The sequence below is a fragment of the Pongo abelii genome, chromosome 10 (assembly GCF_028885655.2).
Source record: "Pongo abelii isolate AG06213 chromosome 10, NHGRI_mPonAbe1-v2.0_pri, whole genome shotgun sequence".
NCBI lineage: Eukaryota > Metazoa > Chordata > Mammalia > Primates > Hominidae > Pongo > Pongo abelii.
In genome coordinates this window covers 109,094,616-109,115,599 of record NC_071995.2, presented here as the reverse complement: position 1 = coordinate 109,115,599, position 20,984 = coordinate 109,094,616, and the positions used below count along the sequence as shown (strand labels likewise).

Genomic DNA, 20,984 nt, shown 5'->3' with positions numbered 1-20,984 from the left:
AAGTAGCTGGGATTATAGGCATGTGCCACCTGCCCAGCTAATTTTTATATTTTTAGTAGAGACGGGTTTTGCTATGTTGGCCAAGGCTGGTCTCAAACTCCTGACCTCAGGTGATCCACCCACCTAGGCCTCCCAAAGTGCTGGGATTACAGGCATGAGCCACCGTGCCCAGCTGATTTCAATTTAAAAATCACGTCACAGATATATAATTAGGGTCAATCTGAGTAAAATATGTCTCTAAATGTTACTTTAAGTTACAGGTAGCAAACCTCACCTCAATATTTGACCAAAAAAATTGGTTCCACAAGTTAGCCAAAAACTATATTATGATTTCTTAATGAAAGAAAGATAATATTCGAGAACCTCTAAGAAGTTTAAATTTTTTTTTTAAACTTTTAAAGTTTTTTATTATAGGCTGTTATGTCTGTAATCCCAGCACTTTGGGGGTTTGAGGTGGGCGATCACTTCAGGTCAGGAGGTCAAGACCAGCCTGGCCAACATGGCAAAACCCTATCTCTACTAAAAATACAATTAGCCAGGTGTGGTGGTGCATGCCTGTAATTCCAGCTACTAGGGAGGCTGAGGCATGAGAATTACTTGAACCCCGGAAGCAGAGGTTGCACTAAGCTGAGATCGCGCCACTGGGCCACAGAGTGCAACTCTGTCTTTAAAAAAAAAAAAAAAAGTTTTTCATTGTAGAGACTATAATTGCTCTCTCAAACTCTTGGCCACAAGTGATCCTACTGCCTCAGCCTCCCAAAGTCCTGAAATTACAGGCATGAGCCACCGTGACCAGCCTAAAAAGTTTTTAAATGCCTGTAATCCCAGCACTTTGGGAGGCCAAGGCAGGCGGATCATGAGATCAGGAGTTCGAGACCAGCCTGACCAACACAGTGAAACCCCGTCTCTACTAAAAATACAAAAATAAGCTGGGCATGGTGGCGCACGCCTATAATCCCAGACACTCAGGTGGCTGAGGCAGAATAGCTTGAATCCAGGAGGCAGAGGTTGCAGTGAGCTGAGATCACAGCACTACACCACAGCTTTGGCAACAGAGCGAGACTCCGCCTCAAAAAAAAAAAAAAAAAAAAAAAAGTTTTTAAATGGCCACTATGTCTTTAGGGCACACTATGAGAATTTCACATATATAACCCAACCATTTCCCCAACATTTTATGGCTTAACTGGCCTCCAGTTTGTTGTTGCTAATGAGAGTTTTAATAAGTAAGCTTTTCATAAAGAAACAATACCAAAAAAAAATAGAGCCCAGGTTACTCACATCACTGTCTCCATGACATTAGTTGCTTTTCAAAATTGATAATCAGATAAATCTTGAGAGCCTTTAGACTATATTTACTCACTATTTAAACCAAGTTAGCACTGTATTTAAAGTTAATTCTTCTGACAAACTTACTTCCAGTTAGTATGAACCCTCCACCCTAGATTGTGCTTTTATCATACAAAAACGGGAAAATGTTTCAAACAATTGTGCAAATTCCAGGTAGCACAATTTTCATCTCTTAAGGGAGCTAACTTTTATTAATTGTGTATTTGGATATTGTAAAGATTGATGCAACATTAGCACTCCTCCAGTGAAAAAAATTACAGCACTGGAGTCTATTTTTCTTGCCTGGAAAAAGGACATCAAATAAGTAATTTGCTTTCCACAAAACAGACAATTCAACCTTAAGATTATTACCTATGGCAACGAACAAATTACAACTTTTTTTTTTTTTTTTTTTTTTTTGGAGACAGAGTCTTGCTCTGTCCCCCAGGCTGGAGTGCAGAGGCACAAGCATGACTCACTGTAGCCTTGACCTGGGAACAAGTGATCTTTTCACCCAGCCTCCTGAGTAGCTGGGATTACAGGCCTGGCTAATTTTTGTATTTTTTATAGATACGGGGTTTTCAATGTTGCCCAGGCCAGTGTTTAACTCCTGGGCTCAAGCCATCTGCCCGCCTCAGTCTCCCAAAGTGTTGGAATTACAAGCGTGAGCCACCGTGCCCAGCCATTTTGTTTGGTTTTTAAATCATGCCTTTAAAACCATATCGGCAGCCAGGTGCAGTGGTTCACGCCTGTAATCCCAGCACTTTGGGAGGCCTAAGCAGGTGGATCACCTGAGGTCAGGAGTTCAAGACCAGCCTGACCAACAAGGTGAAACCCCATCTCTAATAAAAATACAAAAATTAGCTGGGCATGGTGGCAGGAGCCTGTAGTCCCAGCTACTCGGGAGGCTGAGACAGGAGAACTGCCTGAACCTGAGAGGTGGAGGTTGCAGTGAGCCGCAATCACACCACTGCACTCCAGCCTGGGCAATGGAGTGCGACTAAAGCACTAAGAAATAAGTATCTTAGAGAGGATTAAGATGGGATACCATAAAGGGACAGTGAGGCAAGAGCCAACTCTACTGGCATGCGATATGCGAAGGTCTTCAGAAATTCAATGACCTAATATATTATATTTACCTGTGAGAATTGACTGGTCAACTCTTAGTGTGGTAGATTTGATGGAAGTTAACCTTATATCAGCAGGAACTTTGTCACCAACTAATTAGGAGAAAAAAAAGGCAGCTGAAATGAGCAACTTTTAAAACTATGTTATCTAAAGATCAATTTGTCTCCAAATCAATTTTTAAAGAAAATAAATGATCTGCATGTAACACAAATACATAAAATTCTGTTAAAGCAAGCAAAGTGATCAACCTATCTTGGGGTCATAAAAAACTTTAGATGGATTCAAGATTTGAATTAGGAAGGAAGAGAATGAGGCTTAACGAAACCTAACTACATTATTCTAAGAAGTTTTGCTCTGTATCTTCAGACAGGCCTTCAAGCTTTCACTTTAAAGAATACTTTCCTAGTTAGCAATAAGTAAAAGGCTTACTACATATATACAAGGCACAGCAAAGAGAATAAAGTTGTATATGCCATGATTCATTCCATCAAAAAGGCTAAATTATTGTAAACAGGAAGCAAATGGCCCCCTTTAAAAAGATATTCAATTAACGAAACACATGGCAAATGCAAAATAAAACTACACAGTAACACCACTTTTTTTTTTGAGACAGGGTCTTGCTCTGTCACCCAGGATGTAGAGATCAGTGGGGCAATCACAGCTCACTGCACCCTTGACCTCCCACTTCAGCTTCCCAAGCAGAAGGACTACAGGTGCACACCACCTGGGCAACAAAGCTAGTCTCCATCTCAAAAAGTAATATAAAATAAAATGTTTATTTCCAAGTTAGTCTTAGCTCTTTCACTGTTTCAAACCCTTTGATATGCTCGTATAACATGTAATTAATTCATACTAAAATGACAACTTCCAATGGTATAAAGAAACATCTCTGGGAAGGTGTAGCAAACTAGTAACGCTGCACAGCTGGGGCATATATCCTTTGATACTTTTTGAAGTATCAATTAATGGGAGGCTGAGGCAGGAGAATGGCGTGAACCCGGGAGGCGGAGCTTGCAGTGAGCTGAGATCGCGCCACTGCACTCCAGCCTGGGCGACAGAGCGAGACTCCGTCTCATAAAAAAAAAAAGAAATATCAATTAAATGAATAATAAACCTCTTGCATAACCTGAAGATCTTTAAGTCAACTGAGTCTTCTTTCCTAGGCCAACAAGTTCCTTTAATAGCTCTTAAAAGGCCCAAATCTCAGCTCCTTTCCTTGATGTGTATAAAGTGAAATTCCACAACATAACCCAAGTAACAGACAAAGCAATGCACCTTGAGAATAGTGCCCAGCCCTCTGCTGGTATTCAAATATTGCTGAATGGGTGCACAATCACACGAAGCAGCTGGACATAAAAACAGCTGTCCGTTAATCCCAACACTTTGGGAGGCTGAGGCGGGAGGATCACTCGAAGCCAGGAGTTCGAGACCAGTCCGGCCAACATGGCGAAAACCTGTCTCTACTAAAAATATAAAAAATTAGCTGGGAGGAATGGTGGTGTGCCTGTAGTCTCAGCTACTCAGATGGCTGCAGCGAGCTGAGTTCACATCACTACATTCCAGCTTTGGAGACAGAGCAAGACTTTGTCTCAAAACAACAACAATAACAACAAAACAGCTGTCCGTGATTTTCTGAAAGATAATTAAGGTGGTTTTGTAAGTCTTACGCAAGGGCAGCTACAAATTACATAAGCAAATTCTCCCATACTTGCAGATGGCATTTTTAAATCAAATCATTTTTCAGACTTACTCTCTATACTGAATTGCATGTTACCAGTCATATACAAAATGGCAAAATAGCACTCCTGTCCAAGAAGTAAACATTGAATTTCTTATTTTTTATTTTCTTTTCAGAGACAGAGTCTTGCTCTGTCGCCCAGACTGGAGTGCAGTGGCATGATCTCAGCTCACTGCTACCTCCACCTCCTGGGTTCAAGCGATTCCCCTGCCTCAGCCTCCCGAGCAACCGGGACTACAGGCGTGCACCACCACAACCGGCCTAATTTTTGTATTTTTAGTAGAGACAGGGTTTCACTATGTTAGCCAGGCTGATCTCAAACTCCTGACCTCAGGCAATCCACCTGCCTTGGCCTCCCAAAATGCTGAGATTACAGGCGTGAGCCACTGCACCCGGCCAACACGGAACTTCTTAAACCTTCAAATTAGTTCTGATTTTTCTCCACTTCGGAGTTTAAGTTCAGGGAGAATATGGTTTACTTTTTTAATTTGAGTGCATAAAAACAACGCTATAGCCTAAGTAAGCAATGTGGTCACAAGGTGGCACAGAGTTTGTCAATATATAATCTCAAGAGGCAAAGATCACCCTTGCATTTGACTGCAGGGACACACAAGCTAAGGTGAAATTCCTGCTGGAAATGCTTATGCAATGAACAGCAATATTCAGACTGAATCAACGAGAACCTTTCATTTTAATATAATTCTGCTCTAACTACACTGAAGAGAGTACATCTAACAGATGATTTACGACAACAAAGTAACTATATTCTAAACTTTAGTGGTCTTTAACAGCTAACACACCCTATACTGCACTATTTCTGCCTGTCATGATTAACCTGATCCTACATGCCCTTGAACATTTCAAAAAGAGGACAACTGTAATGATGAATATTATGACCCTAAATGGAAAATTTATTTCCAAATGTTCCTTTGGTGTCTGAGGATTTGATTTACGTCAATGTCATGATCCTATGGAGTAGAAGACTTCTGTCCAATATAAGATAGTGGTCGTCAATCTATAAGCACTATTTTATTTCTGCATTGTAACTGCTGAACATAGACTTAAACAATTCAATATATAAACCCTAGCTCATACTCTCATATACTTGACAAATTTTAAAAAGGCCAACAAATCTAATATTTAAATTGAGTACAACCTACAAGAGGATGCAAAAGCAATGTTTTGGCAGGTGTTTTGCTGTGTTTCAGTGGAAGCTCAGAGGATTTGAAATAAATAGAAAATGTATTTTTCAGGTAAGAAATACCAAGGTTAAATTTCCTGGGTAACACTGCCAACATATTACAGGTTGAGTATCCCTTACCCAAAATGCTTGGAAACAGAATTTTAAAATTAAAATTTGGAGTGTTTGATTTATGTTTTTACTGTTGAACATTTCTACACAAAAAACCCAAAATCTGAAATGCTCCAGTAAGTATTTCCCTTGAGCATCATATGTTGGTGCTCAAAAAGTTTCTGATCTTTTGAGCTTTTCAGATTAGGGATATCCAATCGTTATCTAACAGTATTAGGTAGGACCAATACTAAATATATATATTTAGTATATATATATATATACACTGTATTTAGTAATGGTCCTACCTAACACTAATAGATACACCTACAGGACCAACAGGTAGTACAGGATTATAGGTCTTACCTATTGGTCCTATAGTATAAATATACAATATGTGTAGTATGTATTTATTATATATAGTATTAATATATAATATACTATATATTATGTATATGAAAGATTATATTTATACTGGCATTATAAGGAAACCAACAAATACTCTTTCCCTTTATAAAGGTCTACTAAAATATATGAAAGGTGTTTCTTTGCTGTGCAGAAATTGCATTGATACACATTTAACTTTTGGCCAAATACTGAGGAATACCTTAAATGTCAAATGCTAGAGGAACAAATATCAAATGCCTGGGAAACCCTTAAATACTGACCACAGCTGTTCTAAATGTTTCCATCTTACGACTTCCATTCTAATCAAGTGGCAATTAAATATTTAGAAACAACAAGAAGAGTTATCTGGAGGTCTTTTACAGATTCTTTAGGAGTATGATTAAATGCATTTGGAGTGGGGTCTAGGAATCCACTTTTTTTTTTTTTTTTTCATTTTTTATTCTTACAGACAGGGTCTCACTCTGTCACCCAGGCTGGAGTACACTGGCGTGATCACGGTGAACTGCAGCCTTGAACTCCTGGGCTCAAGTCATCTTCCCACCTCAGCCTCCCAAGTAGCTAGGACTACTGGCATGTGCCATTGCACCAGGCTAATTTTAAAATTAAGAATCCATATTTTTAAAAAGGTTTTACAAATACACTAGAAAAATTAATGCAAGAGAAAAAAATGCAATAGCTAGGGTCATGGATCCTATGAACAGCTTTTCTGTTGTGCTGTTTCTCATCTATCAGGCACACCAACTCGAAGCTAAAAAGCTCCAAAGCCTCCCAACACTTGGGAAATGTGCTACCTTAGAGTTTCTATGTTTAATTGGCTTCTATTAGAAACTGATCTTTGTAGAAAGATAGTGAAGAAACATAAATCCAAAAAACCTGCCATAGACTGGGCACGGTGGCTCACGCCTGTAATCCCAGAACTTTGGGAAGCTGAGACAGGCAGATTACCTGAGGTCAGGAGTTCAAGACCAGTGTGGCCAACATGGTGAAACCCCGTCTCTACTAAAAATACAAAAATTAGCCGGGTGTGGTGGTGGGTGCCTGCAATCCCAGCTACTTGGGAGGCTAAAGCAAGATTATCGCTTGAGCCCCAGAGGCGGAGGTTGCAGTGAGCCGAAGTTGCGCCACTACAGCCTGGGTGAAAGGGCGAGACTCCATTTCAAAAACAAACCAACCAACCTGCCATATTCTAGTATTTTCTTAGCTAGAAGGACCATCACATCATCTTGACCAACCAATGTCCTCTTCATTTTATGCACAGGAACTCAGGCTAGGAAGTAAAAGGAGCCTTCTCTAAGGAAGCTCAATTAATGAAAACCTTTGTTTAACTTGCTGTGTGACTGTTACATTCCTTTTGTTGATATCAGAGTCAATTTAGGGTTGACTCTATTAGGAGAACAGGTTCTTAGACTTAAAAGGTCCATGAAAGTAAAGGTCCACCGAATACTTTTCAAGTGAAGACACAACAATTTCCCTTTGTCTGGAGAGGCTTCTGTGAATTTCAGACAAAGGATTTTGTGCATGAAGAGTAGGCTAGGCTGTTCCGATGATCACATCCTGTAACGTTTCCCTGGTGAGGCATGTCAATGCCCTTAGGGCAAGTGGTAGTGGAAAATTCTTACTCTCGCCAAAGGGATGCTCTGCAATATTTTCTTCCAAATGTTTTTCTCTGACTCTTTGGGTGGAGGCAGGTATAATAAAAGAATAAACTCTGAATTACCTTCCATTTAACATCTGACACCTTTCAAATTCAGCTCTTGAAAATCCACAGCTCTTTAATTTGCTGTTACAATAAAGATTTCCAATCTGAACAAAATCCTCACAGTATACTTGCACAAGAGTGCAAGTAAGAGTTCATTAAATTATCAGTTTGCCACATTTTAGAACTCCATGCAAACGTTTATAAGCCATGATACTTAAACATTACTTGTACCACTTATGTCAAATATAAATACTGATGGTTAAAACTACCATTATCCAAGCCGGGCATCGTGGTTCACGCCTGTAATCCCAGCACTTTGGGAGGCCAAGGCAGACGAAGCACTTGAGGTCAGGAGTTTGAGACCAGCCTGGCCAACATGGTGAAACTCCGTCTCTACTAAAAATATAAAAATTAGCTCGGCACGGTGGCGGGCGCCTATAATTGTAGCTACTTGGAGGCTGAGGTTGCAGTGAGCTGAAATTGCGCCACTGCACTCCAGCCTGGGTGACACAGTGAGACTCCATCTCAAAAAAACCCAAACAAACCAAAAATCAGCATTATTTTTTAAAAAAATCCTTTTAATTAATCAATTGTATTATGCATTTTAAAACCCTAATTTGTGGCAAACACCAGTTATTAAAATCTTTTATAAGAAAAACACTATGTAAGACCAGAAATTACCTTCTAAATACCACTATTGTTTTTGAATCTAAATGGCTCCTAGGAAACGCAAGGTGTAACAGATTTATCTTAAACTACTTAAACATTTAACTGTGACTCAAAATTTTCAATGGGTTTCCAATTTGAGTCACAAATTTTGTAGTTTAGCAGAGACTGAATGAAATTCTTCATTTGAGAAGCTCTACTTGACTACTTTAAACTACTTCCAGGCCTCACAGTGAACAGGGAAGGAACATTACACAATACCATATTATACTACTTTGGTTTGCTCCCAATCTGTTTCTTAGACAGTACTGTCTTTAAAATGGCAAATGTGATCTCCTCCTGTCTTAGAATCTTTCAACAGCTTCTTTGGCATCCCAACCCGGGCTTATAACAGCCTCCACGACCCAAGTGCTGTTTGCCTCTCACCCTCTCACCTCCCTCTGAGCATAACACACTATGCTCTTCAGTTCCTCTAACTTGTTTCTGGGCCTTCACATACCCTTTCTTCTCCCATAAATAGTAAGGCTTTCCTCTAACTCCCAGATTAGGCTGGCATCCCTCACTGTGTGCCCACAGAGCATCCTGTCCTTTCCTTACACTTGCATGGTCTTCATGAATCTTCCCCACTAAAACCAAAAGCTCCATGAAGGCAGAGTCACTCAGACATCACTGATTTCCTAGCCTTACCACTGTACCTGGCACACAGTGGGTGTCAAATAAAATATCTGTCAATGAATAAATCACTTGGCACACATACTTCCTTTAGTATACATGTATCAAAAGACTTCTAATTACCAAGTTGAAGAACATCACAAAGCTAGAAACAATAAAAAATCAGGGTCCAAAGAGATAACAGCTTTGGTTAAGCTAAATGAGGTTCAATAACGGTAGTTGCTTAAATTCTACGTTTAGACTAAAACCAAAATAATCTGTGCCAGTGAAAGTCTAGAAATTTAGGAATGGGGGGATGGGAAGAACATCCGAGAAAGACTGTGGTTTTAGCTGGTAGAGTAATTAAGGCTACCAAAGAAGTTTCCATAGACTGTCAAAAGACAAAAAATGTCTAGAATGACAACCAGACTCCATTTACATAACTGCATTCAATCTGGTTACCAAAGAGAACTACCAAGATGGTAAAGCGTTTGAAACAAATGCTAAGACTAACTTGGAAATAAACATTTTATTTTATTTTACTTTTTGAGATGGAGACTAGCTTTGTTGCCCAGGCTGGAGTGCAGTGGCATGATCTCGGCTCGCTGTAACCCCCACCTCCCAGTTTCAGGCGATTTTCCTGCCTCAGCCTCCCAAGTAGCCGGGATTACCGGTGCCCACCACTACACCCAGCTAATTTTGTTTGTTTGAGATGGAGTCTTGCTCTGTCGCCCAGGCTGGAGCGCAGTGGCGCGATCTCAGCTCACTGCAACCCCCGCCTCCTGGGTTCAAGCAATTCTCCTGCCTCCCTCCCAAGTACCTGGGACTACAGGCATGTGCCAATGTGGCCAGCTAATTTTTGTATTTTTAGTAGAGATGGGGTTTCACCACGTTGGCCAGGCTGGTCTCGAACTCCCAACCTCAAGTGATCCACCCGCCTCGGCCTCCCAAAATGCTGGGATTACAGGCGTGAGCCACCACACCCGGCCAAAAATAAAAATTTTAGGATACACTATACTGCTAACATTTGACAGTCCTAGTACTGCCACAAACTGCCACATGCTCCTGGATAAGTTACAAACTCTTGAGTTTTAGTCTTCTCATCCCCTAAAATAAGGTTTCATAAGCTCCCCTCCAGATCTAAACTGGTGATAAATCAGATTTCTATGTAGCCCCAAATTAAAAAGCTAACATACAGAACAGATACAATATATTTTAGCTCATAAGGAATATTTTATAATGAACTGACTAAAAAAATGACATTGATCATTAAGCAAGCAAGTTTCCAGTTACTAGAGTTACAGGGGTAGAAAAAGGTAACCAATTCATTAGATGTTGCAGAGGCAACCATGCACTAAGCAATGTTAGAGTACTCCAGCCTACCTACCAACAGAGATTTTTATCACAAAAGAAAAATGCGCGTTTAAAAGGTCAAACACCATTCTTCTTCCCCTCTTTCAACAGATATATATACAGTTAACAGTATATTGCCGGGCGCGGTGGCTCACGCCTGTAATCCCAGCACTTTGGGAGGCTGAGGCAGGCGTATCACAAGGTCAGGAGATCGGGATCATCCTGGCTAACACGGTGAAACCCCATCTCTACTAAAAATACAAAAAATTAGCTGGGCGTGGTGGCGGGTGCCTGTGGTCCCAGCTACTCAGGAGGCTGAGGCAGGAGAATGGCGTGAACCCGGGAGGCGGAGCTTGCAGTGTGCTGAGATCGCGCCACTGCGCTCCGGCCTGGGCGACAGAGCGAGACTCCATTTCCAAAAAAAAAAAGTGTATCTTCTGGATTTTCTGGACATCTCTTTATGTGTAACATTCACTAAAACGTCACTAAAACAATATTAGACCTTTTATATTTATACATACCTGTCTCATTTTAAAAAGTGGCTGCATAGTAATAATAAGCAGTGAAATTCTGAGACTATTATTTCTAGACCAGGTACTGCTGGAAGAGCTTCATAGGGTTACTAATTCAATCTTCACAACTCTAAGGAGGGATCTATTATCTTTACTCCCTCCCTGTTTATAGGTGAGGAAAACGAGACACTAAAAGGTACTTGTTCAAGGTCACAGTATTTCACAACCATACCATGAACTAAATGAATCATCCTCTATTTTATGGCTATCTAGTTATTTCTAACATTTCTTTTTACGGTGTTACAGGGTTAACATCTTTGTCTGTATCTTTTACTTTTGCATACAAATGTATACTCCCACCAAGTTTATGTCCCTCCTGTTGCCCCATTCTCTCAATCTTGTATTTTTCTGGCACTGGTAATGCCAAGCCCTTTGTTTTACCTTTTTTTTTTTTCTTTTTTTGAGATGGAGTTTCACTCTTGCTGCCCAGGCTGGAGCGCAATGGCACGATATCGGCTCAGCGCAAACTCTGCCTCCTGGGTTCAAGTGATTCTCCTGCCTCAGCCTCCTGAGTAGTTGGGATTACAGGCAAGCGTTACCATGCCCAGCTAATTTTGAATTTTTAGTAGAGACAGCGTTTCTCCATGTTGGTCAGGCTAGTCTCGAACTCCTGACCTCAGGTGATCTGCCCACCTCGGCCTCCAAACTGCTGGGATTACAGGCATGAGCCACTGCACCCGGCCACCAAGCCCTTGGTTTTCAAAAGTTCCATTATCGGCCGGGCACAGTGGCTCATGCCTGTAATCCCAACACTTTGGGAGGCTGAGGGTTGGTGGATCTCTTGAGGTCAGGAGTTCGAGACCAGCCTGGCCAACATGGTGAAACCCCATCTCTACTAAACAAATACAAAACAGCCAGGTGGGGTGGTACACACCTGTAATTCCAGCTAATGGGAAAGCTGAGGCAGAAGAATCGCTTGAATCCAGGAGGAGGTTCCAGTGGTCCGAGATCGCACCACTGCTCTCCAGCCTGGGTGACAGAGCCGAGACTTTGTCTCAAAAAAAAAAAAAAAAAAAAGTTCCATTATCTTGTAATATAAAAGTTGGTCATAGTTAAATCTGCCCATCTAGGTGGTTTGGTGTTAATGCTTAGGAAAGGTGGTTCCCATGGCTAGCAGCAGTGGCTCACACCTGTAATCCCAGCACTTTGGGAGGGGGAGGTGGGCAGATCACGAGGGTCAGTAGATCGAGACCATTCTGGCTAACACGGTGAAACCGCATCTCTACTAAAATATACAAAAAATTAGCCAGACATTGTGGTGGGTGCCTGTAGTCCCAGCTAATGGGGAGGCTGAGGCAGGAGAATGGTGTGAACCCAGGAGGCGGAGCTTGCAGTGAGCCGAGATCATTCCACTGCACTCTAGCTAAAAAAAAAAAAAAAAAAAAAAAAAGGAAAGGTGGTTCCCAAACCACATGGTTTCTTCTCCTTTTTCCAAAATCTTCATCTCAGTAGCAAGAATGAAAAGGTTGGCACTTCCTGGTACTGTGACTACCACCGAATCATGGGGAGTAGAGAGGAGGTGATTACAGGAGATCAGGAAGGAAATGCCAGCCCCATGAAATCAGGTCAGGCTTCAAGATCAACTGGCCTATCATGGTCTGATGGTTGAGGAGATCTCTCATTTCTCACAGTTCTTAATGTCTTAGCTATTCTGACAGTGCTCAGGGGCTCTGGAACTCAAAAACTCTCTGTTTCTAATTCATCTATGCTGATTTTTGTTTTAGAGTATTTTGCTCTTCTGCTTATCCATTTTCTAGAGTAATAATTTATATCTTGGCTTTGGAAACAGAGGTATAGCTTCCAAGATTTACAGAACAACTAAAACAATTTTTCTTTTTTCTTTTCTTTTCTTTTTTTTTTTTTTGCGACAGAGTCTCGCTCTGTCCCTCAGGCTGGAATGCAGTTGTGCAATCTAGGCTCACTGCAGCTTCCATCTCCTGGGTTCAGGCGATTCTCGTGCCTCAGCCACCCAAGTAGCTAGGATCACAGGCACCCACCACCACACCCGGGTAATTTTTGTATTTTTAGTGAAGATGGGATTTCACAGTGTTGGCCAGGCTGGTCTCAAACTCCGGGGCTCAAATGATCCGCCTGCCTCGGCCTCCTAAATTGCTGGGATTACAGGCATGAGCCACCATGCCCGGCTTGTACTTCAGTTTTTAAAACTAAATAGCTAGAATCCTGAGGTGGAGTTTCTGAGGAGAAGGACAAATGAACCTCCTGAAGTTGCACACAAGATTTTCAATATATGTTTTTGGGGAAGAAAGTCCATGAATTTCATTAATTCTCAAAGGGACTGTGATCTAGAAATGATTAAGATCTGCTCTAGAGCCTTGCTACTCAAATTACTGACCTGGGAGCTTATTAGAAATGCAGAATAATTAGGCCCCATTTCAGACTGAACCAATCAAAACATATATTTTAACAAAATCCCCAGGTAATTCCTACACACATGAAGTTAGAGAAACATTGATCTAAGCAGTGTGCAAAATCTTAAGGCTCCCCACTCCCCGACCTTTTTTGGGAGACAGAGTTTTACTCTGTCTCACTCTGTCACCCAGGCTGGAGCGTACTGGCACAATCTGAGCTCACTGCAGCGTTGACCTCCCAGGCTCAAGTGATCCTCCCACCTCAGCCTCCCGAGAAGCAGGGACTACAGGAGCACGCCACCATGCCCAGCAAATTTTCATTTTTTATTTTTTTAGAGACGGGGTCTTTCCATGTTGCCCAGGCTGGTCTCAAACTCCTGAGCTCAAGTGAACCTCCTGTCTCAGCCTCCCAAAGTGCTGGCATGAGCCACGGCGCCCAGCCTCACTATGCAAGTTTTTAAAACTTTTTTTGTAAAGACAAGGTCTCAATGTTGCTCAGGCTGGTCTCAAACTCCTGGGCTCAAGTGATCCTTCTGCCATGGCCTCCCAAAATGCTAGGATTGCAGGAATAAGCCACTGCACCCAGCCAACACTTTTTTTTTTTTTTTTTTTAAACAGTTCACTTTTCATATTTTATAAAAGACCTTGGTACAGAGATTGTTGTGGCCCACAAAGCCCAAAATATTGGCTGGACGCTATAGCTCACAGGTATAATCCCAGCGTTTTTTTTTTTGTTTTTTTTTTTGAGATGGTGTCTCGCTCTGTCCCCCAGGCTGGAGTGCAGTGGCGCAATCTTGGCTCACTGCAACCTCTGCCCTCTGGGTTCAAGTAATTCTCCTGCCTCAGCCTACCGAGTAGCTGGGATTACGGGCGCCTGCCACTGCACCCGGCTAATTTTTATATTTTTAGTAGAGACGGGGGTTTCACCATCTTGGCCAGGCTGGTCTTGAACTCCTGACCTTGTGATCCACCCGCCTCGGCCTCCCAATTAGACCTGGGATTACAGGCTAAGGCAGGAGGATCACTTGAGGCCAGGAGTTCAAGACCAGCCTGAGTGACACAGTCAGACCTCCTGTCTATAAACCAATGAACCAACCAACCAACCCACAAGATAGTATGCCAACTCCTCTGCTCTACAGCAGACTGACTACTCTGTTTTGTGTTAAAGGGCATTTAATGTTTGCTAAATGTTTAAAGCCAGTCAATTCCAACCCCAACAGCTTTCTAAAAGCAAAAACAAAGTCCACATGGACTCATGGCCATACTATCTAAATCACACTTTTTAGAGCAAGAAGGCTCCTTAAAACAGTACTCCAATTACCTAATTCTGCAGAGGTTAATGTACATAGTCCAATGTCATGCAGAACTAGGATCATAATCCAGGTTCTTATATGAATCCAGTCATCTATTTCACAACTCTTTTACTCAACTGCTTCAAAAGCAGTTTATACCTGCTACTAAATCTCAGTACTGCATGTTGACTGTGTGAAGTAAAAGTTTCCTTCCTTTAAATTGAAAGTTTTCTTCCTTTAAATTGCTGTCAAGTTTAAGAATTATTCTTCTTATTCCCGAGTAAATCTTGAAATTGCTGGCACCCTGTTGGCTATTAAGTCTTCATTTTAGGAAATAAAATTATCAATTTCTGTAAAAGTGCTAAAGCAAATGCAATTTTATGTTAAGATTGTGTCGCTTCCACTACTTACATAATCTTAAAAGATGATTCGCTCCAGAGTATATACTACAAGACAGAAGTCATCTGAGGATATTTATTTCCTAGTGCTATTCATCAACCCTGGGTTACCAAGATACATAAAGTTTGTTTTAAACAACCCTGAAAACAGTGTTCTTGAGGAGTCAATAAATAACCCCTGGGGCATATACCAGAAGCCCCAAAATTCTAAAACTAAGACTTCTAGCTGGGAATGGTGGCTCATGCCTGTAATCCCAGCACTTTGGGAGGCCAAGGGAAGAGAATCCCTTGAGCCCAGGAGTTTGAGACTAGCCTAGGTAATACAGGGAGACCTTGTCTCAAAAAAACACCCCACAAAACCATGCCCGGGCATGGTGGTTCATGCCTGTAATCCCAGCACTTTGGGATTGAGGTCAGGAGTTTGAAACCAGCCTGGCCAACATGGTAAAATCCCGTCTCTACTTTAAAAAAAAAAAAGGAAAAAGAAAAAAAGAAAACAGAAACGACTTAGGCTATTATAGCTTGATTCACTTTCATAATGTCAGCAGATAATACAGAAAGCTTAAAAACAATGACGTTCATTTCTCATAAGATTACGTACAACTTTACTACTTTTGGTTTCCATCCATCTGGAGAAATATTTTCTTGGCCTTAAGATAATGTAGAATTACTGTGGCTTCGTAAGACGTGAACATATGGGTCACTTTCTCTTTTTTTTTTTTTTTTTTCTTTTTTGAGTCAGGGTCTCACTCTGTTGCCCATGCTGGAGTGCAGTGGCTTAATTTCAGCTCACTAGCTCACTGCCACAGCCTCGACCTCCTGGGCTCAGGTGATCCTCCCGCCTCAGCTTTTCAAGTAGTTGGGACTACAGGTGTGCACCACCACACCTAGCTAATTTTTGTATTTTTTGTAGGGATGGGGTTTTACTATGTTGCCCAGGCTGGTCTCAAACTCCTGGACTCAAGTGATCTGCATGCCTTGGCCTCCCCCAAAAGTGCTGAGATTACAGGCATGAGCCACTGAGCACAGCCTATGTGTGGGTTATTTTCTCCATGTTTTTATTTGCCATATCAATTTCATTTGGCTCTTGTGTTCTAGATACTTACGACTCACATTAGCATTTGCTATGTATGCTTACCCAATTTCTCTTTGGAATGATTAGCTGGTATAGCAACACATAAAATTTAGTTTCCTGGCTGGGCACAGTGGCTCCCACCTGTAATTCCAGCACTTTGGGAGGCTGAGGTGGGCAGATCACTTGAGGCCAGGAATTCGAGACCAGCCTGGCGAACACGGTGAAACCGTCTCTACTAAAAATATAAAAATTAGCCGGGTGTGGTGGTGGGCACTTGTAATCCCTGCTACTAGGGAGGCTGAGGCAGGAGAGTCGCTTGAACCCAGGAGGCGGAGGTTGCAGTGAGCTGAGATCATGCCCTTGCACTCCTGCCTGGGCAACAGAGCGAGATTCCGTCTCAAAAAAAAAAAAAAAAATAGTTTCGTTAAACTCTCTCTCCATGTCTCCCTCAAAAAACCATCTATTCCAGCTTAGTCTTTGAAAAGTTCAGCCAGAACCATCCTACCAGATATCTTCCAAAAGCTGACAAAGAATTTTAAAGTCATGAGATGACCCTTACATTCCAAACAGTGACTACAAAAAGGTCTGTTCCTTTCTGCAAATATCAAAATCCTTAAGTCAGTACTTTTTTATTTTCAGCTTCCAATTAGTTTACAACACTCTCCGGTTTTCCAACACATCTGAAAGACCCCTTCACATTCCAATTTCATAATGTAAATGAAAATATAAAAGTCACCATGTCTAAAAGCACAATTTATGCCATTTAATCTTTCAAGCTATGCAAATAGTACTTCGACTGACAAGAAAAAATTCAGAATTAAAGTTCACTCTATAGTTTTCACAAAACTCAATTATCGGGCTAAATGCTAGATTGCATAGTCAATTTGATTACTAATTTTAAAAGAGGTGGAAGTTTAAAAGGCTCAACATGTGTTTACTAAAATAAATACCTATTTATCTGGCCCAGGTTATGTAGTCACGTTATGCTTTTCCAAAATGTTCCATATAGTAGTTATAAATGGCTTAGAATTATATCTTACCCAATTCAATGACCTGCTGGTCCTAGTAACCCAGCAAACTATCATTTCTGATTTGCATATAAGTTTACAAACACCATGAAAGGTCACCAGAGTATACTGACAACCTAAATATTACAGCTGTAACTAGGCTTCCTCAACATGATAAAGGGCACCTGCCTATGAGACCCACACCTATGTCACACTTCACTGTGAAGGACTGGATGCTTTCCCCTATGATCAGTAAGACAAGGATGTCTGCTCTTGGTACTTCAACGTTGTATTGGAGATTCTAACCAGGGCAATTAGGCAAGAAATAAAGGGCATCCAGACTGGAAAGAAGTAAAAACATTTTCATTTGCAAATGCATGATCTTGTATATAGAAAATCTTAAGGAACCCATGAAAACTATTAAAACTAATGAGTTCAGCAAGATTGCAAACTACAAGATCAATACATAAAAAACAACTGTATTTCTACACGCTAGCAAAGAACAATCTGAAAATGAAATTGAAAAAAGAATTCCTAACTCAAGGCAAATTAAAGACTTAAATGTAAGGCCTCAAACTGTAAATATCCTAGAAGAAAACCTAGGAAATACTCTTCTCAACACTGCCGTAAGCAAAGAATTTATGACTAAGCCTCTAACTTGACAATTGGGACCTAGTTAAACCAAAAAGTTTCTGCACAGCAGAAGAAATCTATCAACAGATTAAACTGACAACCTACAGAATGGGAGAAAATAATTGCAAACTATGCACTCAACAAAGGACTAATATCCAGAATCTATAAGGAACTTAAATCCACACACACACATACACACACACACACACAAAACAAGTATCACTGTTGAAAAGTGGGCAAAGGGTATGAAAAGACACTTCTCAAAAGACAACAATCAAGTAGTCAACAAACATACGAAAAAATGCTCAACATCACTAGTAGAGAGATGCAAATCAAAACCACAATGAGATGTCATCTCACACCAGTCAGAGTGACTATTATTGCTGGGCACGGTGGCTCACGCTTGTAATCCCAGCACTTTGGGAAGCTGAGGTGGGAGGATCACTGGACCCCAGGAATTCAAGACTAGCCAGGACAACATAGTAAGACCTCAATTCTACGAAAGAATTTAAAAATTAGCCTGTTATAGTGGTGTGTGCCTACAGTCCCAGCTAACTTGGAAGGCTCAGGTAGGAGGGTCACTAGAGCCTGGAAAGCCATGGCTGCAATAAGCTATAATCATGCCACTGCGTTCCAGCCTGGGCAACAGACTTGAGATCCTGCCTCAAAAAAAAAAAAAAAAAAGAGGGGCTGGGGGGGAACACTTATATACTGCTGGCAAGAATGTAAACTAGTTCAGCCCCCATGGAAAGCTGTTTGGAGATTTCTCAAGAAACTAAAAACAGAATGACCATTCAACCCAGCAATCCCATTACTGGGTATATATCCCAAGAAAAAGAAATTGTGGCCGGGCGTGGTGGCTCACACCTGTAATCTCAGCACTTTTGGAGGCCAAGGTGGGTGAATCACTTGAGCCCAGGAATTCGAGACCAGCCTGGGCAACATGGTGAGACCTTGTCTGTACGAAAAATACAAAAATTAGTTGGGCGTGGTGGGCATCTGTAGTTCCAGCTACAAGGAGGCTGAGGTGGGAGGATGGCCTGAACTCACAAGGAGGCTGAAGTGGAAGGATGGCTTGAGCTCAGGAGGTGGAGGTTGCACTGAGCCGAAATCGCACCACTGCACTCCAGCCTGGGTGACACAGTGAGACCCTATCTCAAAAATAAATGTGGTATATATACACCATGTGATACTACACAGCCATGCAAAAGAATGAAATCATGTCCTTTCCAGCGAAATGGATGCAGCCAGAGACTATTATCCTAAGTGAGTTAACCCAGAAAACCAAATACTGTCTGTTCTCATTTTTAAGTGGGAGCTAAACACTGGGTACACATAGCTATTAAGATGGGAACAATAAACACTGGGCACTCCAAAAAGTGGGAGGGAAAGAGGGGCAAGGGCTGAAAAACTATCTGTGAAGTATTATACTCATCATCTATACTCATCATCTAGATAACAGGATCAGTAGAAGCTCAAACCTCAGCATCACACATTATATCCACATAACAAACCTGCACATGTACCTTGAATCTAAAAATTTTAATTAAAAATAATATCACTAGGCCGGGTGCGGTGGCTCACGCCTCTAATCCCAGTACTTTGGGAGGCCGAGGCAGGCAAATCACGAGGTCAGGAGATCAAGACCATCCTGGCTAACATGGTGAAACCCTGTCTCTTACTAAAAATACAAAAACATTAGCCGGGCATGGTGGCAGGCACCTGTGGTCCCAGCTACTGGGGAGGCTGAGGCAGGAGAATGGCGTGAACCCGGGAGGTGGAGCTTGCAGTGAGCAGAGATCGTGCCACTGCACTCCAGCCTGTCATAGTGGCGAAAGAGCAAGACTCCGTCTCATAAATAAATAAATAAATAAATAAATAAATAAATATCACCAATAGGCCAATTTCAAGTTACAAAAAATTATTCCAATTACAAATATTTTCCCCCCAAAAAACAATGCAATACTTAATAAACTTAACAAAAGAAGCACAAGACTTGAACACTGACAACTAGACCTTAAAAAACAAACAAACAAACAAAAACAGAAAGACATCCCTATGCTCATGGATCCAAAGACTTGATATTATGACCATATTTCCCAAACTCATCTATAGATACAACACAATTCTTAATGAAAATACCAGCTTGCTTTTTGCAGAAATTGACAAGCAAATCTTAAAAATTTATATGTAAATGTGAGGAACCCAGAATGCCCAAAATTATCTTAAAGGAACAAAGTTACACTCCCAAGTTCCCAATTTCAAAAAATACAAAACGACAGCTAGCTATCAAGACAGTATGGTACTGACCTAAAGACAGAGATCAATGGAGTAAGAATAGAGAGTCTAGAAATACATCCTTGCATTTGTAAATTAATTTTTCACAAAGGTTGCAGGACAAATTAGTGAAGAAGTCTTTTCAACAAATGGTGCTGAGACAACTACATATCCACATGCAAAAGAAAGCAGCTGGACCTCCTACCTCACACCATTGTTTTTGCTGTTGTTGCTGTTTTTAAAGAGGCAAGGTCCTGCTTTGTTGCCTAGGGTGGAGGACAGTGGCAGGATCATAGTAGCTCACTGCAGCCTCCACTCTTGGGCTCAAGTCATCTTCATACCTCTGCCTCCTGAGTAGTGGGACTACAGGCCTGTACCACCTTGCCTGGCTAATTTAAAATTTTTTTTTCCTAGGCTGGGCATGGTGGCTCTTGCCTATAATCGCAGAGGCTGAGGCAGGCGGATCACTTGAAGTCAGGAGTTCAAGACCAGCCTGGCCAACATGGTGAAACCCCGTCTCTACTAAAAATACAAAAATTAGCTGAGTGTGGTGGCGTGCACCTGTAATCCCAGCTACTCGGGAGGCTGAGGCAGGAGAATCGCTTGAACCCAGGAGGCAGAGGTTGCACTAAGCCGAGATCATGCCACTCGCTGCACTCCAGCCTGGACAACAGAGCAAGGCTCCATCTCAAAAAAAAAAAAAAAAAAAAGTGGTTTTTCCTGCCTCAGCCTCCCAAAGTGCTGGGATCATATAGGTATGAGCCACCACGCCTGGATCATATACACTGGCTCATATATAAAGTCTTTGTGACCTTCAATTGGCAACAGTTTCTTAGACATCACACCAAAAGCACGAGCAACAACAATGTATAAGTGGACTTTATCATATTAAAAACTTGTATGTTACAAAGTATGCCGTCAAGAAAGTGAAAAAAAGGAATCCCTATAGAATGGGGAAAAAATTTTGCTAATCACACCTCATAAGGCAGGATATGTAAAGAATTCTTACACCTCAACATTAAAAAGACAAATAACCCAATTAAAACAGGCAAAGGATTTAAACAGACATTTCTCCAAAGAAAACACACCGATGGACAATAG

The 20,984-nt window shown here is 41.4% G+C and overlaps 1 protein-coding gene across 1 annotated transcript in view; it reads right to left on the bottom strand.

Moving 5' to 3' along the window:
• ATP2A2 (ATPase sarcoplasmic/endoplasmic reticulum Ca2+ transporting 2) overlaps window positions 1–20,984 on the bottom strand; it is a 66,107-nt gene that overhangs the window by 21,897 nt on the left and 23,226 nt on the right. Inside the window, exon 6 of the mRNA XM_024256440.3 lies at window positions 2,466–2,546. Coding sequence (XP_024112208.2) covers window positions 2,466–2,546 — 81 coding nt within the window. The remainder of the gene's footprint in view (window positions 1–2,465; window positions 2,547–20,984) is intronic.